Here is a 24,294-nt window from a genome sequence, read left to right on the forward strand (position 1 = left end):
GCACCCAGGGACTATTTCATAAGGAAAAGGGAGTTACCTCACAGATTGTGAAGGAAGTAGCGAAAGTAGCCAGATGACCGGGAACTATAAAAATCCGGCCCCCACCCTCTGTATTAGTTTGCTAGAGCTGCTGTAACAAAAAGGACCACACACTGGGTGGCTTACACAACAAAAATGTATCATCTCACAGTTCTGGAAGCCCTAAGTCCAAGATCAAGAGCGTGGGAAGGATGTGGCCCAGGCCCGTCTCCCAGCTTCTAGTAGTTCCTTTGTCTTTGGCAGTTTTCACATGGTGCTCTCCCTGTGTGCACGTCCCTGTATCAAATTTCCCCTTTTTATATGAACACCAGTCATACTGGATGAGGGGCCCACCCAACTCCAGTATCTTAACCAATTGCACCTGCAACAAGCTGGTTCACAAGACGCTTCCTGCTTGGATACCAGGAAAACTCACTAGAGAGCAAGTACCACCAGACACCCCCCGACACACATACGGCTGCAGCGCAGTGTAGGAAGCAAAACCCACACCAGAAACGGAAAGAAACGCCCTTCCCCTGTGCCTTGCAGCGTGGCGCCAGCACCCTACCGAGCCTAACTCTGCACCAGCTGGCAATGGAGAAATGTTCTCAGGGTCCAGCTCCAGAATCTCAAAGCAGGGCCCGAAAGGGTGGATTTGGAGCTGAGGGGCACTATAAACCTGCATCTGTAATGCTTCCTGTTCTCCTTCCTCTGGTCCTCCTGCTTCTGGTCTGTCCCCTGCACTCCCATTTCCTTCCAATAAAGCCCTTTTCTGCTCAAGTTCGACATGATGCCTTCTGTCGCTTACACTCAAGGACCCTGAGAGATACAAAGGCTAAGTAGTAAGGAGACAAGTGTGGGCAGATAGATATGCAGGAGCCTGAACAGCCCGTGTGCATCAGGAGGTGAAAGTTTTAGCAAAGGGGAAGGAGAGTGGTAATAAGACTAGGTTCCTGGGGACTTCCCTGGTGGTCCAGAGGCCAAGACTCCACACTCCCAATGCAGGGGGCCTGGGTTCGATCCCTAGTCAGGGCACTAGATCCCATATGCTGCAACTAAGAGTTCACATGCTGCAACTAAAGATCCCGCACACGGCAACAAAGATCCCACGTGCCGCAACTAAGACCTGATACAGACAAATAAATAAATAAATATTAAAAAAAAAAAAAGACCAGGTTCTTGTAGTAAAGATACTCCAATATTCCCAGCAAGGAATATTGAAAACGAGGGCCTTGACCCAGGGCAATGGCATTGGAAATAGCAGAGGGGAGGAAATAGAGGCGGGCAGGAGGGGGTAGAGAACAGGCAGGACTTGGTAGGAATGGGATGGGGAAGGGAAGGCTGTGTGACTTGGGCCCAAGTGGATTCTTTCAACAGATACTGAGCATCTACCTCAGGCACTGTTCTAGGCACTAGGTATACAGCTGTAAACACAGCAAAGCTCCTCCCCCGGGTAGCTTACAATCCAGACTGGGGGAGTCAGAAAAAATAAAAACAAGTAGGGACTTCCCTGGTGGCCAAGTGGCTAAGACTCTTCGCTCCCAATGCAGGGGGCCCGGGTTCGATCCCTGGTCAGGGAACCAAGAGTTTGCATGCTGCAACTAAGACCCGACGCAGCCAAAAAAAAAAAAACCAAGTAAGTAAAAGACATCATTTGTCGGTATGAACACAACTAAGCCCGGTGAGGGGACAGCAAGTGCTAGGAATTGGGGGTTGCTGTATGTATCACAGGGTTCTGCAACCTTGCCACCATCCACATTTTGGAGTGGATAATTACGTGTAGTGGGAGGCTAGCCTGTGCATATTTGGCAGTTCTAGTTGCTTCTACCAACTAGAAGCCAGTAATACCCCACACACACCAGTCATGACAACCAAAAATGTCTACAGGCGTTGCCAAACGCACCCTTGGTGGCAGGGGGCAGGGGTCATCCCTTGTTGAGAACTACTGTTGCAGATCACATTTGGGTTGTTTTGTTGTTTTATGGCCCAGCATCTATCTGTCTTGGCAAATGTTCCACGTACTTGAAAAGAATGCCTTCTGCAGACTCTGGTCCATTCTATAAGGAGTCCACACATTATTTAAAAAAAAAAAAAAAGTCATTGCCATGAAAACAAGCAAACAAAAACTTTACGAATTGTCTAAATTAAAAGAGACTAAAGAGATGGAACAATCAAGTTAACACGTATGAACCTGGAAAAGAAAAAGCTATGAAACATTTTGGGGAACAATCGAGGAAAGTGGAATATGGGCTACACAGTAGATATTACTGATTTTTTTTTTCTTTGAGGTGTGATAACGGTCTTAGGGTTACTGTTTGGAGCTGGATGCTGAAGTATTTAGGGGTAAAATGTCATGATGCCTGCAACTTACTTCAAACAGTTCAGCAAATGAGTGTGTGTCTAAGCAATGATAATTAAAACGCACCTGACTGGGAATTCTCTGGTGGTCCAGTGGTTAGGACTTGGTTTTACTGCCGGGGCCCAGGTTCAATTCCTGGTAGGGGAACTAAGATCCTGCAAGCCGTGTGGCACTGCCAATCAATCAATCAATCAATAAACTCACCTGATTAATAAAAGTGTAAAAGAGCCCAATCCTGTAAGAAAAGTTATTTTAGAATATACATAGAAAAAAATCGGGAAGCTATATGCCAAACATTTAACAGCAGTTTACCTTTCAAGGTTCATTTATGGAAGACTTTCACATTTTATGTTGAAATGCAAACACTACAGAAATGTCTAATAGTGAACATATTTTGATAACCAGGAAAAATGTTTTTAACCCCCCCAATACGTATTTATTGGATGACTATTTAATGGATGCCATTATACCAAGTTTCCAGCAGCTGTCTCCTTCCTATGGAGGTTGGGTGCTGAGGAAGAGCAGACAGACAAGCTAGTGGAGGAACCACCACCAGAAGAAAAGCACGCCAGAAAGGAATCGATGAAGTTCCTCTTTTCTGAGAAGTAACCTTCTCTCCACCAACACACCCCCAGTTCCTTTAATAAATGGACTCTTTGTTTTTTTGGGGTTTTTTGTTTTTTGGGTTTTTTTGTGGTACGCGGGCCTCTCACTGTTGTGGCCTCTCCCGTTGTGGAGCACAGGCTCCGGACGCGCAGGCTCAGCGACCATGGCTCACGGGCCCAGCCGCTCCACGGCATGTGGGATCTTCCTGGACCAGGGCATGAACCCGTGTCCCCTGCATCAGCAGGGGGACTCCCAACCACTGCGCCACGAGGGAAGCTCTAAATGGACCCTTTTTAAAAACTAAGGTTGACTATTCTTTCTTCCTTGTAAGGTAACAGCAGAAGAGAATTTAAAGATATGGGGTTGTGGAAATACAAATTTGTTTTTATTGTGACTTCAATAATACTAAATTTCAGCACAACTATTTGTGCTGATAGTACTCAGGAAACTGGCAGTTTTGCAAATAAAGAAAAATTATCTGTCACCTAATGAAGCATTAAGATGCTTCAAAATGTCTTTCCACAATAATCATCTTGCCAAAAGAATCCACACAGTACAAGTAAAACCGGGGAAATCGGAATAACGTTGGTGGAGGGTAACACTGTCAATATCCTGCTTGTGACACATGTTATTGTTCTGCAAGATGACACCATTGGGAGAAATCGGGTGAAGGTACACAGGATCGCTCTGTATTATTTCTCACAACTGCATGTGAATCTACAAGTTATCTTTAATTTCAATTTAAAAAAATTTTTAAAGAATCCACACACGTAACAGACCAATGAAGACAAAAAGTAGGAAGCAAAAATCTTTATTTTTTAAAAAATTCACATTTATTAAAAACAGCAAATTCTAGCCAAATAATATAAAGCATTTTAAATTAATTATCTGAAAGTATGTACACTCTGTATAAGTAAACACTTGAAACTGTACAGATTTAAACAGTCATTTAGCAAACACGTTGGATCACTATCACCTACTCAGCACTTTTGTAAGGTGTTTGTTTCAGAAATAAAAGACTCAAAACACAAGAACGAGTGCTATCAAATACTTTTACCCTTAAGAACACGCTCTGCTCTGTACATCAAATTAAATCAGTCAAGTATTGTACGATAATCGTGCCCTCATTTCTCTGGAAAGGCTATTTAAAAATCAAATGTACATATAATATACAAAACTGGATTGTACAGTTTATTTCATTAAACACATATTTAAAATAGTAAGTGGAAGTAAATATAATCTTCCTAATTCATTCATTTCCTGTTGAAGAGTGAATATGGACCCTCTTTACCTTCTACCTTCCCAAAATAGAGAGTATGAAGCTCTATCGAGCAACATCCATCACCAAGTTAAACTGAGCTGAAAACAAGTGACCTGTTTAAAATGACAGACATCAGGATATGTAACCCATCTACACATGGCGGGAGTCTGCTTGAAGCGGATGAGAAATGCTACAGTCTCACAGAATGAGGTCTGCTGGCTACATTCCAGAACCCCTGTCAGCATTCTATCTCTAAACTAGTGTCTGAATAACTCAAAATTCATTGTGAACCAAAGAGCAGGTTACATTTACTATAACATCAGAGGCAAAACCAATCCAATCAGGAAACGTATTTGTAGGAAAACTCAGAGATGCGCATAATTTTTTTGATGATCGCTGCTATCGTGTGGTTGATGTTAAGGGATGGGTGGTCTTCGTCATCCTCGTCTCCGAGTGAAATGTATCCTGCTGTCGCAGGGTACAGATCCACAAGGCAGGCTCGCGGCACAGCCACCATGAAGGTACAGGACGTGAAAATGTTCACTTTTCAAAGAACTACGGAAACGGAAGGCAGTGTGCAGAAAGCTGGTAACCCTAACCTTCGTGCACAAGACACACTATTCATCAGGCTTCGACTCTCCTCCTTTATGTGCCAGACGGAAGACGCCAAAATTGGTACTTCCCCCTCACGGACACTGCCTACTGTACCATGAAGATTCTCATGAAAGATACGGCACGTTATCTACCATGAGGACGCTGCAGCTACCTGCCTACTTTTGAACACTCTGCACCTAAGCAATTCATGCAGTACAGATCCAGGGACCTTACACCTTGAAACTACCTCACATCAAACACACAGAAAGATAACACGCTGAATTCCCAGGAAAGCAGAACATGTTCTCAGAAGCACCCAATCTATCCCAAACTAAACTTCAAAGTGACAGGAGAAACATTACATTAAATAGGGTGTAGAAATAACATTTCTGGAAATAAAAAAATAGTCACTGTGGAATGCTCAGTGGTTAAAAGTGCAGTGTTTCACGCTTCAACAAACCTTTCTCTTAGAAGCTTTCTAATTAGCTGTATTTCTGTAAAGTTCTTTGCACTATTTATTGTAATCTATTTTCATTGCACATTTTTCTTAAGAACCATTTCACTGCGTGCCCACCATAGCTTCCTCTTAAAACCTTACACTGCTTGTGACCATTTAAATGAGGCAGTAATCAGCGCTCATAGATTATAGCTTATCTTTGGCATTTTGATGTTTTCAAAAGAGAAACACAAATCACGTCACACTTTGCTTCCACTTCATTCTGCGGTCAGCCCTGAGCAGCCCTGTGGTTCTCGGGAAGCCCCTCGCACAATTCCCCGGTGTCCTGCAGGCCGTGGGACTTGGCAGCCGGCTCCTGCCGGACCGGCCATTTACGCACACAGCCCGACAGGCCTGGTTATTTAGAAACTGACAGTAGGAGGTTCAGCTGAAAAGCAAAAGAGAAAGGCCTTGTTAGTTCTGCTGTGGAATACCATACTCAAGATAAGTTGTTTAGATCCTCAAAAAAGAATGAGAGGAAATGTCTGATTTTTAAGAGACCAGTAAACATGGCTGTAAGGTATAAACTGGACCTGCGGTGCTGATTCCGGAAGCAGCCCCGGGCGCTGTGCATCATCGGGGCCTGTGGGGAGGTATCGCCGAACCCGGGCCCTCAAAATTCATTAAGAATCCAATCAGGAAGACAGAAAAGAACTACATACCAACACTAACGAGAGACAGAAATGGCTCTAAATAACCGACTTCACCGGCCTCTATGCAGAGTGCGTTTCGCGGAGAGTTGTAAGTAAGCTGAACTCTCTAAATGACTCTTAACTGCACAAGAATAGGCACGGCAGGTGAGCTTCACCTCATATGCTAACCCGGACCAGGAGCCCCCTGTCCCCTCTGTAAAGGAGCGCGAGACCCAGAGCCAGCCCGGGGAAAACCAGAGAAATCGCCACTGCGACAGGAGGGGCTGGAAGCATGTTCTCTGCAAATCTGTCACCCTGGCTTGGAGAGACTTGCGGCTAGATGAGCCTGGCAGTGCGCCCTTCTATACAGTAGGGTTTTGGTAATCAAAATAATCACCCCCTAATCTCGTCTATAAATGTGTACTTCCAGTGAGAGGGACACAAAATCACCTCTGTGTTTTTCCTGCCAAAAATACAAAACCTGAATCTAATCATGAGGAAACAGACAACACCAAACACTCTACAAAATAACTGGCCCGACAAGGTCAAGAAAGCCCAAAAAGGCTGTGGAACTGCTCCAGGTTTAAAGAAACTAAAGGGATGTGACACCTGAAAGCAACACTTGGACTGGATCCTGGACTGGGGAAAATAATTTGAATATGGATGGAGGATTAGGTAATAGTATCAATGTTACATTTCCTGTTTTGATCATTGTGCAGCGTGTAGGGTAAGAGAATTCCTTGTTCTGGTTCCTACTCTATGAGCCTGTGGCCAAGTGACTCAGTCAGCAGTCAGTATTATCAGCTGTTGTTACTAACTAGAAAATGTTAACGGTTCTGAAAGAGGAACAGTGAGCATGATGGTCTCTATTAGTGCTTTTCTTTTCTTTTTTTTTTTTTTTAATTTTATTTCTGGCTGCCCTGGGTCTTCGTTGCTGTACACGGGCTTTCTCTAGTTGCAGCCAGCGGGGGCTACTCTTCGTTGCGGTGCCCGGGCTTCTCATTGCGGTGGCTTCTCTTGTTGCGGAGCACGGGCTCTAGCCATGTGGGCTTCAGTAGCTGTGGCACACGGGCTCAGTAGTTGTGGCTCTCGGGCTCCAGAGCGCAGGCTCAGTAGTTGTAGCGCACGGGCTTAGTTGCTCCGCGGCATGTGGGATCTTCCCGGACCAGGGCTCAAACCCGTGTCCCCCGCATTGGCAGGCGGATTCTTAACCACTGCACCACCAGGGAAGTCCCTCTATTAGTGTTTTTCAAACTCTCGGCTGCAAGCCATTGGTAGATCATGAAAATAATTTAGTGGTTCATCAACAGGAGAAAGAAGAAAAGCAAAGCAACTGAGCTGCACATAGTGTGTGTGATTATTATAAAACTTTTAAGTTACAGACACACGTACACACGCTAAACCACATATCTCACTGGCAGGAGTCAAGTGGGAGTCCAGTAACTCTGCATGTTCTCAGCCGGACCGCTGCCTCTCCTCCATCAGAGCTGTTCTCCTCACACCTTTATCCATGCTTACGTCACCCACCACAAGAAGCCCAGGCCTCCCAAGTCATTCCTCTACTACCTCAAGGCTCTTCCCACCTCATGGCCCACCTCTCTGAAGTCCTGAAGCCCTGCCCCCCAGCCCTTTGCCAGGACAAGCTTCCCCTGCAGCCTTCTCCAGTGATGGGTGTTTCTCATCCACATGCCTGGAACCACTGGGCCTGGAGGCGGGATCAGAGTCCCCTCTGTTCCTCACTGTCATTTCCAGACCATTCTCCTTCCCTCTCCCAGCACCTCGCCCCAGCTTTGGTTTTCATTGTATCAGACCATGCCACGCTTCACTCCTCCATCTACGACCCCTCCGCCATCACCCAGCCCTGCACTTCTTGCAGATCTCAGAGCGCTATCACCCTTTCCTAAAACTACTCCTGTAGGACTTCTTGGTGGTTTCAGCATCCAGATAGCTCACCCTTCCAGGCTTAGCCTCAGCTCCTCTCCTCCAATGACCTCATCTTCCACCAACCACGTCAGCTACTCAGACCGCAGGCACATCCCAGCCCCGTCACTACCTCTAACTGCAACCCCTCCGCAGTCCCATCGTCAAGTAGCTCACTCTTTGATCGCCACAACCCATCTTCCCAGCTCAGCTTCCCTCTCACATTCCAACGCCAATGACCGTCTGACTCGACCAGGACCTGGAAACCAGGGTTCCTCCCCACTCCCTTCCCTCAGCTCCCTCGCTTGAGTTCCACGGCAATCACTACAGCCACTCCCTTCTTTAACTCTCCCGCCCTCACCCGCCCCTGCCTTGTCCCTCCTGGCAAAAGCACAGCCCTGACACAACCCTCCAGCAACTCCACGGCTACACTCATGCAACTGACAAGGACTGGAGGAAAAAAAACATGAGACAACTATGCTGAATGCTTTTTCTTGGATTCATAACCGGCCACTGAACTCAACCGAACCTTCCTGCGGAATCTTCAGCACCTCCTCACTTTCAGTGGTGACCCTGCTTCCTGTTCCCCCCACAAGCGCAAAGCAGTCAGAGGAGAGCTTCCGCGAGCGCCCATCACGCGTGCCAGCTCCCTGCACGTGCGCCCACACGCTCGGCCTTCACTCCTCTCTCCACGCTGAACCCTGCAGGCCCCTGACAAAGGCCCCACTCTCCAACTGCCCCTGCGATCACATCCCCCCTTCTCTTCTCAAGGACATTTTCCCAGCAGCAATTTTTCCCTCTCTTTAGATCTTCCCCACGAATATACAAACATACATTTCCCCTATCTTTAAAAAAAAAAAGGATGAACGGATAATCCAATAACAAATAAAAATAGCTATCTAAAAGGGGAGAGAGGGAAAAAGCTGGAGGGACTGGAAAGGGAAGCAAGACTTCTCCAAATTTACCTTGTTCCATAATTCTGACTTGGGAATCATGTAAACATTTTACATAAAAACAAAATTAAATCAAAACGAGCGGAAAAAAATCTCTAAATATTGAAAATAAACTAACTACATGTCAAGTTAGTGGTATAATCACATAGAATATAATTGCTTCAAATGACTTATAAAAAAGTATCCTGACTGGGGCGTCCCTGGTGGCGCAGTGGTTAAGAATCCGCCTGCCGATGCAGGAAACACAGGTTCGAGCCCTGGTCCGGGAAGATCCCACATGCCGCGGAGCAACTAACCCATGCACCACAACTACTGAGCCTGCGCTCTAGAGCCCGTGAGTCACAACTACTGAAGCCCGTGCTCTGCAACAAGAGAAGCCACTGCAAGGAGAAGCCTGCGCACCACAACGAAGAGTAGCCCCTGCTCGCCACAACTAGAAAAAGCCCACATGCAGCAATGAAGACCCAACGCAGCCAAAAATTAATTAATTTTTAAAAAAGAAGTATCCTGACTGTCTACAACCCTAGAACTACAGAGAAATCATTTTAAAATATGACCCATAGAGCCATACAAAGAAATTCATACAGCCATGAGAAAGAATGAAGTTCTGATACAAGCCACAACGTGAATGCACCTTAAAAACATTATGCTAAGCCAGTGACGAAAGGCCACGTACTGTACGATTCCATTTAATGCACTGTCCAGAATAGGCAAATCCACAGAGACAAAGGTAGGTTAGTAGAAGACGGGGAATGAAGAATCTGCTAACAGGTAGGGGGTTTCTTTGTTGAGGGGATGAAAGTGTTCTGAAATTAGATAGTGGTGACGGTGCCAGGACTTACTGAATATACTAAAAACCACTGAATTGCCTACTTTAAAAGGGTGAATTTTATGGTATCTGAATTATATCACAATTTAAAAATGACCCCATTTCTTCTCCAGCTACCACCCCATCTTTTCTCTCCCCACGAAGTAAAACTTCTCAAAAGACTTACCACACGCACGGCCTCCAGTCTCTCCCCCCGCGGGCTCCACCCACAGCAATCGGGCTCTCACTAACCTTACCACTCTCCCCCAGTCTCTCTCTCTAGTCCTTACCCTACTAAACTCCTCAACTAATCTTAAAACCAGAAATAAAATACCCTCCATAGCACCAGCCTACTTCTACTCAATAAAAGCCTGCTGACTGAATTGAATAAATGAATGATAATAAACACAGACTAAGCTCTCTATTTAGTTTTTTTAATTTAGGAAGAAGAGAGAAAACAGAAACACTTCTAACATCTATTCTAATCCCTAAAACACTTTTTGTTTTTCATCTAAAACATGGGCCTCCTATCATACATACTGCAAACAAAATTATTCAGCAATCTAAATACCACTGTTTGAGTCTCCCACAAACAGTTCATTCACCTTAAACACAGCAACCTTCAATACCAGAAAGCACTGAAAAGCAGCTGAAAATTCTAACGCCAGCACTAAATATGCAAGAGAGCAGCTTAACTCTTGCTCATCAGAACAAAACAACGTACAATTTTTAAAAGTACAACTAAAACACAGTTACTCAAAGACATTACGTACTCAAGTAAAATAACTAAAAGGTTATAAAAGTAACAAGGATCTTCAGACTTTGGATTACCTGTTCCATAGAAGGACAAGCAATGATCTGGACATCTTCAGGGCTGAACTCTTCCTTTAACAAGACATGGAACTTCTGGAAGACTTGCTGAATGTTATTCTTAGAAAGAAGAAGAGGCAATCATTATTACATGAGTCACTGAAAACATATTCAGTCTTCTTAAATATGAATAACTAAGAAAGTTAAATCTTGCTATGTGCCAAAACAAGTGGAGGAAATGTATCTTCTAGGGCATTACCAAAGACGTTCAATTTGCATTAATATTTCACATGCAAGCACTACCTGTCTAAGACTTATCAGATAATACTTACTGGAAAAACTAAACTCTAGCAAGCCTTGTCCCCCGCAGAGAACAGTAACAGTCTTCTGCAGCAACTTCTTCCACAGAAGATAATAAAGTTCCCAAACACATAAAATGTACTTTAAAAATCAACCAACGCCTTGGGTAAAGATGTGAGCTCAACACAGAGCTGGAAGCTATGAGTACTAAATTTGCTCTGACATTTAATCCCTCCATGGCCGCTGCAAGCCATTTATTTCCGCTACTCACCAGTAAAATGGGACATAATTCCTGAAATGCTGTTCTTTCACAAGTGCTGGGCCCCATCTCATGTGAGGGTTTGATTACTTATTTATTCATTTACTGATTTCTACTTTTAGGTAGAAATTACCCTTGTGCCACAGGTAACCATAAGGAAATTAAGACAAAATGAGGGCTGGGGGCGAGGTCAGGGAGATATAATCAGACAGATGCATGCTTTGTAAGTCTTTCAAGAATCACAGTGCTTTTTAGTCAACTGTACTAGAATAGTAGACCAACATTTCAAAATGTTTACAGGAAGAGGAAAATGGTACACAAGGCAAGAATACTCCAAGAGACGGGCCAACATTCAAAGATGATCACGACACTCACCCTAACTGGCTTAAACAGGACGAACTCAGTATCTTTATTGGATAGGTACAATGACATACTTCTCAACGTCAGGGGCAGCTTTGCTTTTATTGTCTTGTAGGCACTTGCCACAAGGTCACTGACTTTTGCTGGAAAGAAATTAACCTCTTAGTATCACAAATAAAAACAGAAGAAACATTTCCATTTTAATTCAGAGGGGAATAAAAGGAGAGAAAAATAGCAAAAGAAGACTCTTTACTTCCCCAAAGAATTTCTTTCCCTTTTCTTATTTATTTATCAAGTTTAATCACAAGCCCTATAAACATTCATTAAGTACCTACTGTATACAAAATTCTAACCCCATGGGCTAAACAGCAAAAGAATCCTGCCCCCCCAGCCCCCCCAGCCATGGCTCAGGACATTCATAGGGATAGTAATATGGTGCCTTCGGCATTTGGAGATAAGGTGTAAGGTGAAATAAAAGGTCATTTGCAGAAAAGCACTAGTAAGAATTACTTCCTAACGATTTGTAGGACTGACTCACAGTAAGAGATGCTCCCTGTCTTATGAGATCATTCAGAAAATACCCACACATATTTAATGGGAACTAAAAATCCATTTGTTACGTTCTTATATTGTATTATCAGAAAAGGAAAAGAATTCCAGAAAATTGTAACTGAAATAATTAGCCCAGGTGTAGTGTCTGAAAAGAAGTACAAATGGAAAAGAAAAGTCGTAATCTGTATGAAGTATCTAAAAGAGAAAATTAGCTAGAAAGTTATCAAAGAAAAGACTGATTAATAATTTGAAAGATGCTTGACCTCACTCATAATTAAAGAAACGCATATTAAAACAACTGAAATATTTCAGATTGGTAAAAATTACCAAGGTTGTGAATATCCACACTTGGCAGGGGTGTGGGGAAACAGGCACCCTCATCCACTGTTGACGGGAGTATAAACTGTTCACCCTCTTGGAAGGGATATTAGGCAATGTCTAGCAAAACTGAAAATATACACACTCTTTCACTTAACATTTCTACTGCTAGAAATTTGCCTTATGGACATATTTACAAAATACCAAGATATGTGTGTTTATTAAGAGTGTAAGGAAAAACAAACTAAAAATAATTTAAATATCTATTAATAGAATTATTAAAGAAATTATGCTTTAGTGATATATTCTACACGTTAAATAGAATGGGTAGAGCTGGATATGCTGGTATAGAAAGGGCTCCAAGATACAGAATAAGTGGTTTAAAAAAAAAGAAAAAAAAAAGTAAGGGATATTTTGTAAGCAGATAGGGTAAGAGGCCCCTGAAGAAGGAACACCAGGACTGGCTTTCTTAATGTAAGAGAAGCCATTTTGGCCTAAACCATTCTGTGATCTCAGCCTGGCCACAATGCTTGTCCTTTAACAGGTCTCAGTAATTGATGACCTTAAGGGAAGTGAGGGAATGTAAGAACACAGGAAAAGTAATAAGAAACAATAGGCCGGTAATGAAACAGCCCTAGCTCCTCCTCAAGGGATACAGAGAACAATCGGATGCACGTCTTTGAGCTCTGCAGGAACGAAGGCCCCCATTCGGGTGGAGGATGGAACGATGCCGTTGACCACCGTGACTTCAATTAACTAAAGCTTGGATTCTGTCAACCATTGCCCCGGTTCAATGCTGAATTCTCCTCTCTTCAAGCCCCTTCATGAATACATGTACCCTCAGCTTAAATTTCCCCAATTTTGCCATTCGGGGAGACACTGCTCTGGGAAAGACCCCCGGTGTTCTCCTTCCTCGTTGCAAGTAATAAATCCTTCCTCCTCCCACTCTTTGCCTTGGTTGTGTCTTTTGGCTCAATACCCACCAAGAGGCAAACCCGTTTTTTCAGGTAACAATAGTATAATCTTATTTGTATAACACGTTTCAAGTCCATATATGCTAGAATACACATAATTTTGGGAAAGCCGCCATTAATAGTGGTTACCTTTGAGAGAACTAGTTTAGAGGTGGAGAATAGATTTCTCATTTTATACCTTTCCACGGTTCAAATTTTATACCATGTTAAAAAAATTTTTTTAATTGAGGAGGGTTGTGTAAGAGCAGGGTGAGAAACTGCCAGTGCTCTCAAGAAGAAAGAACAAACAATCCAAGAGTCCCTTATTTTTCATAGACAGATGAAAGCTCCTTTGAGACAATGAATTCCACGGGCTCTGGTCCTATAGTCACTAACACACTTCAGGGATCACTGGTCAGTCTTCAGAGCCCAGTTTTATGTGGAGCCTTGTAAATAAAGTATCCTAATTCTTAAAAAGGTATATTTCCCAGAGTAATTAACAAACTGGCATCCTAACTGTAACTCAGTCTCGTGAGTTTAGCACGGAATGACCCCAAGAAGGTGATCAAGTCTGCATGAACCACTAACCCCGGGTTCTGGGGGCCCAAGATAAGTTTCTAGACTGTCCCTGGTGCTCCCACCCCAAAGACTTAAAAATCTTTGACATTTAAGTGTGGGCTTCTCGTATTACAGATCAAGAAAAAGCAACTCCATAGCTCCTTGAGGCTAAATGAGACGGAAGATACAACAACTAGGTAAACTGAAGTGTCACTGCTCCATTTGCCAGGATCTCCTCACTTAGAAAGAAACAAAATGTTTTAAATGACAAAACAGCAAGCCCTATTTCATCTAGTCTTTCTGTCGGTTTCCTTTCATCTACTCCTGCTTTACTAATGACAATTCTAGAAATACTTAAGAGCACAATACACCTAACACTAGGAGATCTATTAGGACTCCACTTGAGAAAATGACAGCGCCTATTTTGAGAAGAGAATCTTCCCAAAGGGGAAAGAAAATACATTAATTATGCATCAAGCCCCTGGGCTTAGCTGTACTAACTATACTTACGACAATTTGGTGGTTTCTACCTATTTTAAGAGAGATTTATTGCACCCAAGAGTTTCATTTACATTAACGTTCAAAATAAAATCAGGTCCTATTTCTAAATAAGCTCTGTAAATGACAAACCTTGAGCCAATAGCCCAATTGATCCAAAGATGATTAGAATTCCTTCTAGAATCAGTGCTGAGTTACAGCCTGACAAGCCTGCTCCTGACCCTGAGGGGTCAGAACAAGTGATTACCACCAGGCTCACTGTGGTTAGAATTTCCAGTATTGTCAGTAAAAGACTCTGGTTTTCTGTCTCTTGACAGAATATACTACTGCATGAAGGATGCTCTCTGTCCTTTAGTAAGATGGCAAAGATTTCAATCTCATATACAACACAAAGGTTTAAAATAATAAAGCTAGTATAATATTCACTGTCTCCATCACAGTAAGCAAAAGGCCTAAAGCATGTCACAAAGTTTATTTGCAAAATAAAGCAAATCAATGCAAATCTATATTGACATCATCAAAGTTCACATGACAAATTTTTGAAATAAAATCCTGCCTTCCATTCAAATACCAGTGATAATTCTCTATGCTTACAAATCTTCCTAGGAGATACATAGCTACTCTTACAACTTCTTTGTTCTACTTCAACTTCAAGTTAACCTGAGGCACTAATAAAAATAACTGAAAATTTTAGAATGGCCTCAATTCTTTTTCCCAAAAGAAATAAATACCTGACAGACATGCATTCTTTCATTATGGGCAACCAATCACGTTAAAAACCTAATTCCAGTTTTGGGTGCCTGTAGACAGTCAATTTTTTATGGATGCTAAACCAGAATCATTCTTTGAATCTCTCTCACTATGAGCAAAAAGCTTCCTACCAACTTGGACACAGCTCACCCATAATTAAAACACTGATTCTTTCGGCATCTTGCCCTTCTTAGTTTCAAAGGATCTCTATCACAATATGGGCCAGGGAATGGCCAGCAGTATCAATCTAACAAAATGATTTATTCTGGTTTAATGACAACTTAAAATGTCACAACATGGACCAAAAATAACCCACAAAACTAGTCGTGATTTTCAATGTCTAATGTTAAAGAGGGAAAAAAACACCTAGCACAAAAAAATTTACATTTAGGAAAGAGTTAAGACTGGAAACATCTCCAGCACTTCTGCCAATCAGTGATAGAGCCTGTCAACTCTTAAATGACACCACAGTTTTATAATTTTTTTCAAACACTCTAAAACATTAAAGAGGATGTAACTTGCTTAAAATGTAATGTCCAACATTTCTTCATATAATACTTGGAAACAGTAGCATTCTCTCCATTAATTTCATACTACCAAACACAGTATTTTCACTCTAAGACAATGAAAATCAAGTGTACAGAAACCATCACACTCAAAGCATTTCCATCTAAGCCATATTTTATTTTTAACTGTGTGTGTGTGTGTATATGTATGTATTGATGTATGTATGCATGTGTGTGTGTGTGTGTGTGTGTGTGTGTGTGTGTATATTTTTTAATTCTTCCTTTCCTGGGATGCTTGTTGAAATGCAAGTCGTGTTGGCTCAATTAAGACCTGTCAGCTCCAAAATGAATCTTGCGTTAACCTAAACCACAGCAGGAGTAGGAAACCAACTTCAAGCTGTTGGAGCGCGGCTATATAAATGCAAATTAACTGACATCCTAAAAAAAGAAATCCCAAACAGTAAAACGTGGGTACCTGGTTGAGCCCAAGGCTGCTGAGAGAGAGTATACTTGGGTCCTCCCTGACTGGCCATTGTGTTTAGTGCTGAAACCTAGTAGAGGGGACAAAAGGAAAAAAGTTTCATTTCACTGATGACAAATTAAACTAGTTCTGCTCTCATAATATACACCATTTGAACATATGAAAGCATAATGATAATCAAATGTGCAGCCCTAAAAGAAAATGCATCATATCTCATAGTCCTTTACAACCAATAAAATATTTTAGCAAAACTTCTGTGATTTCGAGGCATACACTGTTTTGCAAAAAGAAAACCATACCAATGTCCTGAGGCATTCAGCCTGAAACATTTCAGGGTAGGAAGACAAAAATGAAGACCGAGAGAAACGTCAACACAAAACAGTCCTCTCTTTCAGTGGACTGTTAGGTTAACATTAAATTACTATCGTATGTTATTAGAAAAATGTCACAGCAGTTGGACAAAATCTTTTATATACCTAGAGGGTCCTTTCCTTCATTACAGGCAGAGAGAATGTTATTTAAAAAAAAAGATTTTCAGATAGCATCAAAAAGCACATTTGACTAGCCAGTGTTCTAGGTACAAGAATTGGATGCCCACCCTCTATTCACCTCTCAGCATCGGTACAGAGAAGCAAAACCATACATTTAGCTTTCGGACAAGAATGTTCTTAAGATGGCAAATTACGGTGCGGCTAGGCTGCAGCTAGGGAACGTGAAGGACAGAAATGCACAAAACATCTGTAAAAAATGGACTGCTAGGTGTCAACGGTCCAGGCCATGACCTTGGCCTCAGCAGATAGTCTCATTAGAAAAACCTGAACACCAACTTTTTAGACTTCTCATAAAGAAGGCCACACAAATATTTAGGCAGAGGATGGGCACAGACAGGATATAATGTTAACTCAGGCCTCTCCAGCCCTCTCTCTATTTCTACCGAGTTCATATTCCTGGACCACTCTAGGCCTTTGCTCATGTTGCCATGTAGATAAAATCACCCCTTTCCCCTGTCACTCAATTCCTCTCTACGTCTTTACTTTTTATTGTGAGATGCAGCTTTTAAAAGTGAGTCATACATACGATTATAGGTTAGACAATGCTAAAGAAAAACATGTTCATGTTTAGTGTATATTATCCCAAATATTTCCCAACGTAAATATATAAACATGCTAATGTGTCTACATTTACAAAAGTAGGAACACAGTGCTCTAAAAACTTTTTTCTCCACTTAAATCTAAATCCTGGACATTTTTCTGTATCTAATTGTTATGCTTTAATAGTAATGGCTGGCTGTTATGCCACTGATTGTTCCAGAATTTAACTAATTTCATAAAGACATATATTGTATATAACTATTTTTATACTAAAAGCAAATACAAACTTGTATACTCATCTCTATTTACTACCTAGATAATATACTTATCTTTAAGTTAAACCTCAAGGAAAATTTTCTTCAGAAGTTTTCCCCAATTAGCCCCATCTTTTTTAAAACCCTATAGGATGAAGATAGACCCATTGTCTCATAATGACATTGCTGTATACATCTTAATGTTTACATATTTTCCATCTTGATTTCCCATTAGGTTATAACTCCTTGTGAACAGAAATTAAATTTATAGGTCAAATTCTATTACACACACTATACTGAGGAAAAAAAATTAATTTGTAGTGTTGCTGAGGAAATTAGTAACACTTCAGAGGGAACATTAAGAATAAACTTGCAATACTTTAGCAAACTGCTTGAGAGGAATACAAGTCTGAGTTTTTAGCATAAACTGGTCCCACGAGGGGAAACACTTTTAGCTTAGCTATAAACATGAAATTATACTTCCTTTAAAATGCTTTCATTCAGATTTTTTGCAAAAGCAAAATCTTCATTGCAAATCTGTCACATTTTACTATAAAATAACACTTCTTCAAGCACTGACAAAGTATGTTTATATATATAAAATCATCTTTCGGTCCCCATAATAACCTTAAGTAGGGAGGAAGGATGCAATAGCTATCTCCACTGTAGAGATTAGAAACTGAGGCTTGGAGAAGCTAAGTGCCCACTACCATCCCAGTCAGGAGGTGCAGAGCTCAGCTTTCCTGCCTCAAAATGCTATGCTCTTTCTACTACATCCAAGACGATTCCAAGCCCTACTTAAGAGTTTGTTTCAAGCAATATTCAGTACAATAAAATTCTAGGACATAAAAAAAGTATCGATAGTTTTTTAGTTTTAGAAAATAACTGACCCAAATGTTTTGATATGAACCGCCACCCCCAACACTTAGAGAACAGTATTACACTCCCTAGGGCCATTCAAATACTGAGAGAAAAGATTATTTTTCAAGGAGCAAGAAACAAGGCAATAGTTCTTCTAGAACCATTTTCTTGTTCTCAAGAAATTTCATTATTTTATAAAATAAAATTTAAAATTTTATTGTTCTCAAGAAATTTCATTAACTGCATCTCAAAACAGAGAGCTCAAGGAAGGAGCTACATAAACAAAAAAGCCAATTTACAACAGGTGAAAGGGGACCAGAATCACACCTGGAGTCTTCAGGCTCAATAAACAAGTCTTCTAACAACCTAAGAACGTTCTCTATACACTCTCACAGCTTGTTTTATTAGGCAAACCTATATATATTTTAAAAATCAGTCCAAACTTAGAAACAAGCTGAGGACATTTTGTTGATGAAGCTTACATCCAAATAGCAAATACTGAGACCTACAAGCATACATCCAAATGAAAGATGAAATACTGTTTCCTTTCTGCATCTATGGATACTGCTTTTCCTGTGATCATTTATCAAGGTACAAGAACTGGCTGCCTTACAATGCCAATTGAAATAAAAGGGGTATAAGATTCTGCACTTGCACAATTACCTTTAAAGAAAATTATTTTAAGGTTTTAAAATCATTTACTCTGTCTCTGCTATTCAGAATACTAGTAACATTGACCCGGTGAAACGTGAAAAATGTTTGGTCCACAAACTCTAAGAAATAACGTCTTAAATGATCACGTATATCTGTATGAACTCTAGTGCTTACAATGCGCGTGTGCGTGCTTGTGCGTGTGTGTGCGTATGTATCTTTACCTCTGACCCACTCTATGCCAACAGGACAGGGGAAGAAACCTAAATTTGGAATAAGATAACATAAAAGGGATGCCGGGTCCTCTAAGCCATAGTATCTACTAAAGATTCTCACTGAACAGTAAGGAGCAGTGAGAGACCAGGGTTGTAAAAGGAAACGTGAGGCAACTGTGAATAATCTGAGTAAGGTCAACATAGAGTGAGCAGATAGAGGCGGGTGAGGGAGAACGGCTTCTCAGTGATCAGGGGCAGGGCCTTTCCCTCGCCCAGTCCCATACTGAGAGGAGTATAAAAAGAGGTGCATGAACAGCTATACAGGGGTCCTTGCTATAGACGTGCAGCATGTCCATGGAGGGCCATTACATAATTCAGACTTGGAATACATATTTTCTACATAAACCTCTAATTTTTAAAGAATGTTCGTAGTGTCCAGAATCTTCCAAATGCCCAGAGTTATACCAGATTTACCAAATTTATACTAAGGTCAACTTGGACAACTACCATCAGTGAATTTTCATTCTCTTGACTTCTAGGAAAACTGTGCTTTTCTAGAAAAAACCCTTTAATGGCAGATTTCATTATAACCAACTTGCTTATATCAGAAGATTCATTCTGCTGCTCTGTTATTGCAAAATATTCATCTACAGTATTTCCCACCAGTATTAATGTGGGTGCTCTCCCCAAAATACTACAATCTACAAACTAGTTTTCCATGAGGACAATTTCAGTAAAAACTATGATGACTGGTTTGTAACCTACAAAATATCCATACTTGCACCATTTTTTTTTTAATCAAAAACCTGGGAGAAAACATTTACACCACCCTCCTTTTATATTTCTGTGGTGGGGAAAAACACACACACACACATTCCAAATACTCGATGAATGGGCTAAAAGCCACTAAACAAGTAATATACCTCAATGATAAATAATAGTTTAACATTTCTATATTTGCTTTTTTGGTATCATTTCTTACTTTCAAAAACTAATACCTTCTGTCTTTATCACAGGACCCAGCAACAAGTTACCAATGTCTCCCCAGTTAAGACTTAGATAAGTAAATTTGAGAGAGAGGGCTATCATATTTTTATTCTTTTTTAATGTCCTCTAACACAAGTCTGGACAGACAGTAGAGGCTTAATAAATGAAAGTTCACTTCAAGACTCCTTAAACATCTTTATGAGGTAAGTCCTTAGTAACAACACTTAGGTTTTTTTAAAAAATGATTATGTTGCAACAGGAAAAGTCATAACTGCCATGATCTGATTTTGCCTTTGCTGGCATTTGCCAGTTGATGGATTCTAGCTAGGAGACAGAGAAACAGACAGATTATTATAAATCCATATGTCTGGTAATTAACAATACAATGATATAAAATCTTCAATTCTCAATTATCTACACAAAATGAAAGGGAAAAATAGCATGTAAAACAAAGAGGAAAATAAATCACCCATTTAAGTAACAGGAAACCCTGATAGACAGGACTGTGATTACTGCCATGCAGGTCCTAATCCAGGAAAAGTGAGAGTCCCAGACCACATGCAGGTCCCTACAATGTGGATAAAGAGAACAGAGCTAACCAGAGGTCTGCTATAACTAACTTTGCAATATTTGCACACTTTCTCTTAAAACTGAAAAACTCTGCAAGCATACCTAAAAGTCCAAACCAAAAACCTTCCATAATAGGAAACACGGTGATTTCTTAGACAGAATCATTAAGACATGGGTTTACTGTCTCCTTTTTCTTTTTTTTTAAATAAATTTATTTATTTTATTTATTTATTTTTGGCTGTGTTGGGTCTTTGCTGCTGTGTGCAGGCTTTCTCTAGTTGCGGCGAGCGGGGGCTACTCTTCGTCACGGTGCGCGGGTTTCTCATGGTGGTGGCTTCTCAGTGCAGAGCATGGGCTCTAGGCGCGCGGGCTTCAGTAGTTGCAGCACGCGGACTCAGTAGTTGTGGCTCACGGGCTCTAGAGAGCAAGTTCAGTAGTTGTGGCGCACGGGCTTAGTTGCTCCGAGGCATGTGGGATCTTCCGGGACCAGGGATCGAACCCGTGTCCCTTGCATTGTCAGGCAGATTCTTAACCAATGCACCACCAGGGAAGCCCCTACTGTTTCCTTCTGCCAAGGTTTTCATAAGAGGGTAATTCAAAATGCAACCTAGGGGCTTCCCTGGTGGCACAGTGGTTAAGAATCTGCCTGACAATGCAAGGGACACGGGTTCGATCCCTGGTCCCGGAAGATCCCACATGCCTCGGAGCAACTAAGCCCGTGCGCCACAACTACTGAACTTGCTCTCTAGAGCCCGTGAGCCACAACTACTGAGTCCGCGTGCCGCAACCACTGAAGCCCGCGTGCCTAGAGCCCGTGCTCCGCAACAAGAGAAGCCACCGCAATGAGAAGCCCACGCACCGCGACGAAGAGTAGCCCCTGCTCACCACAACTAGAAAAAGCCCGCACGCAGCACTGAAGACCCAACACAGCCAAAAATTAATTAATTGATTAATTAAATTAAAAATGGATTTCTATTAAAAAAACAAACAAAAAGAACAAAATGCAATCTAGGGAAGAATTCACAATTACCCAATATGCACCAAGGTCTATACCTTTGTCAGGAACTCCTCCAGCTGCTCTACGAACAGCTTGGTCTGTTGCTGAATAAACTGCTCACAGGCCGATTTCAGATGACGGTCTACATCTTTTTTAGAGTCAAGATAATGTTCTCTTATCTCAGGAGTACCCTTAAAGAGAAGATGACAGTTTCCTCCTGTTTTTATGTGCCTAGAAATTACCAGACATGTAAAGAATATCGTTTATCTCCCACCACCAAGAAAACAGACTCCTTCTCACCTCCAACAAGAACTCTATCAAGGCATTGTTGCTATTCAGCCTAAAAAATCTTGGAACAGTCATAGGATTCAGGATTTTAAATGCTGCATCTGTGAAACAAAATTACTCATCCAGTGAACATGTACAGTTTCAACAAGAAGCCAAGTTCCTATTTCAGTGTGTAAACATACACTAGTTCTCTATTACCACAGAGCAAGAGGGGTGTCATTTCCACCAAGTCACCTCCACGAGTGGATAAGGTTAGTGCCAACAACGGCTACAGCACTCACACACAATTATCTTCTAGAACTCAGAATTGCAAAATGACTATTAATCACAATTATTCATTTATAGAAAAAAAGAAAAAGGATAAATGGTAATCAATACCTTAAAATTTCACTGCTTTACTTTTATGATGCTAAATAGGTTTTTAAAGAAAAATTCATATACTTACCCAGCTTCCTTTGTTTAAGATCTGGCTGGCACAGAAATTTATTCATTTGAAGCAGAGAATAAACTAATGTGTCAGCCAGAAGAAAAACACCAAAAGGACATATTTACCCCTTAACCTCCAGACTAATTAGAGTCTATGCAAAGTACAAATAGGTCTCATTGATGTTCAAATGCAATAAGGTATAACGTTAGTCATGAGAGGTTAGAGGCTTAAAAGTAAAGATAGCAAGTATTATTAAGTGATAGTCAGAAAAGATCATTTCTTTGCTTTGCCTTGGCAGGCTGGAGAAAGCAAAGCATGAAATGCTTCCAACCCTGGTTTTACAAGAACACACCAGACTGTACTCCCTGCCTTGATCCTGATCTTACTGGGAAAACAAAACACAAACAACACACCTCTCTATCAGATTCAGAGTAAAGCTTTAGTAAATGACTCTTTGTTTCTGCTGCCTTTTCTGTAAGAAACCTGAACAACTGCAGGTGATCATATGGCAGGATTACATAACCCTCATAAGGTTTTAGGGAAAACATACTTTATACCAAAATTTGCCAAAATTTTAGAGTATTTCATTTTCTCACACCTCAGTGGATCTGTGGTAGAACGAAGCAGCAACAAATTATGAATTAGAAAAAATACGAAAGAAAATAGATCAGCCCTGCTTCGTGCCATTACTTAAATAAAGTAAGGACTATCAGCGCCTGGCATTCCTCAGGGTTAAGGCACTATTTCCACACCTCACACTGAAAGGAAAGCAGGAAATCAACCAGAATGGCTGCGTGATGGCAGCCTCCGATGAGAATAAACTAAAAAAATTATGCATTCTGTAAGGGCAAAAGCCAGAAAATCTGGCTGCTGTTTAAAAACAAAATTACAAAGTATATGAATAACATACAGGCTTACTATCTAAATACCAGCAGAGGGCTTCCCTGGTGGCACAGTGGTTGGGAATACCGCCTGCCAACGCAGGGGACACGGGCTCAAGCCCTGGTCCAGGAAGATCCCACATGCCGTGGAGCAACTAAGGCCATGCGCCACAACTACTGAGCCTGTGCTCTAGAGCCTGCCAGCCACACCTACTGAAGCCCACGTGCCTAGAGCCCATGCTCCACAAGAGAGAAGCCACCGCAGTGAGAAGGCCACGCACCACAAAAAAGAGTAGCCCCCGCTCGCCACAACTGGAGGAAGCCCGTGTGCAGCAACAAAGACCCAATGCAGCCAAAAATAAATAAATAAATAAATGTCACCAGAACCAAAAGGTATTCCCTGTGGTGAAAAGGAGAGTGCATTAGGAAGAGAAAAAGAATAAGCTGTTTTAATATGACTCATGATGAGACGATTTGGCTCTCAGGTGAGTTAAATCAAGTCCGCTATTTTATAAACACAGTCATTAGGAAAGTAAGAACCTGCTCCTCTTGGAAATCCTATTATGTGGAGTTCCTCTAAACCACAGAATACAGAAAGTAATTTGAATGGCTATGAATTTTCTCAATTCCCCCAATACATAAGCGAGAAATTCATTCATTCCATAAAGAGACGGCGTAAGGTGTTAGAGCTTACTTCTCTTGGAAATGGTTAAGAAAAGATAAAGTTTAGATAAATTTGTAAGTAATTAAAGGAGATGGATATTTATGGTATATCCTTAACTGTTTAAGATCAACATCTTAGAAAATAACTACTTTGAGCTTTTAGAAATCATCACTTGTTAATTCAGTCAGAAACAAACCATCAGGATGGATGAATCACCTTTCCCAAGATGATTCCATGTCTATTACCGACTCAAAGTCCCTATCTACATGATTACTTAACAACCAGCTGATTTAATAATAATACAACTTGAGTTTATTTAAGCACCTTAAGCTTACAAAAGCACTTTAATATGTATTTTCATTTATTTTCACTCTTAATGATATTGATACTCTGGTGACAGCATCTCGACAAGCGGA

General features: G+C 41.2%; 1 protein-coding gene across 1 annotated transcript in view; it reads right to left on the reverse strand.

Moving 5' to 3' along the window:
- Positions 1 to 3,784: 3,784 nt before the first annotated feature.
- COG3 (component of oligomeric golgi complex 3) overlaps positions 3,785 to 24,294 on the reverse strand; it is a 57,176-nt gene continuing 36,666 nt past the window's right edge. The window contains exons 18-23 of the mRNA XM_059995464.1: positions 21,919 to 22,007; positions 21,675 to 21,809; positions 15,987 to 16,062; positions 11,392 to 11,519; positions 10,479 to 10,577; positions 3,785 to 5,722 (exon numbers count right to left, since the gene is read on the reverse strand). Coding sequence (XP_059851447.1) covers positions 5,693 to 5,722; positions 10,479 to 10,577; positions 11,392 to 11,519; positions 15,987 to 16,062; positions 21,675 to 21,809; positions 21,919 to 22,007 — 557 coding nt within the window. The 3' untranslated portion in view covers positions 3,785 to 5,692. The remainder of the gene's footprint in view (positions 5,723 to 10,478; positions 10,578 to 11,391; positions 11,520 to 15,986; positions 16,063 to 21,674; positions 21,810 to 21,918; positions 22,008 to 24,294) is intronic.

The sequence above is a fragment of the Delphinus delphis genome, chromosome 18 (genome assembly GCF_949987515.2).
Source record: "Delphinus delphis chromosome 18, mDelDel1.2, whole genome shotgun sequence".
NCBI classification, from domain to species: Eukaryota; Metazoa; Chordata; class Mammalia; order Artiodactyla; family Delphinidae; genus Delphinus; species Delphinus delphis.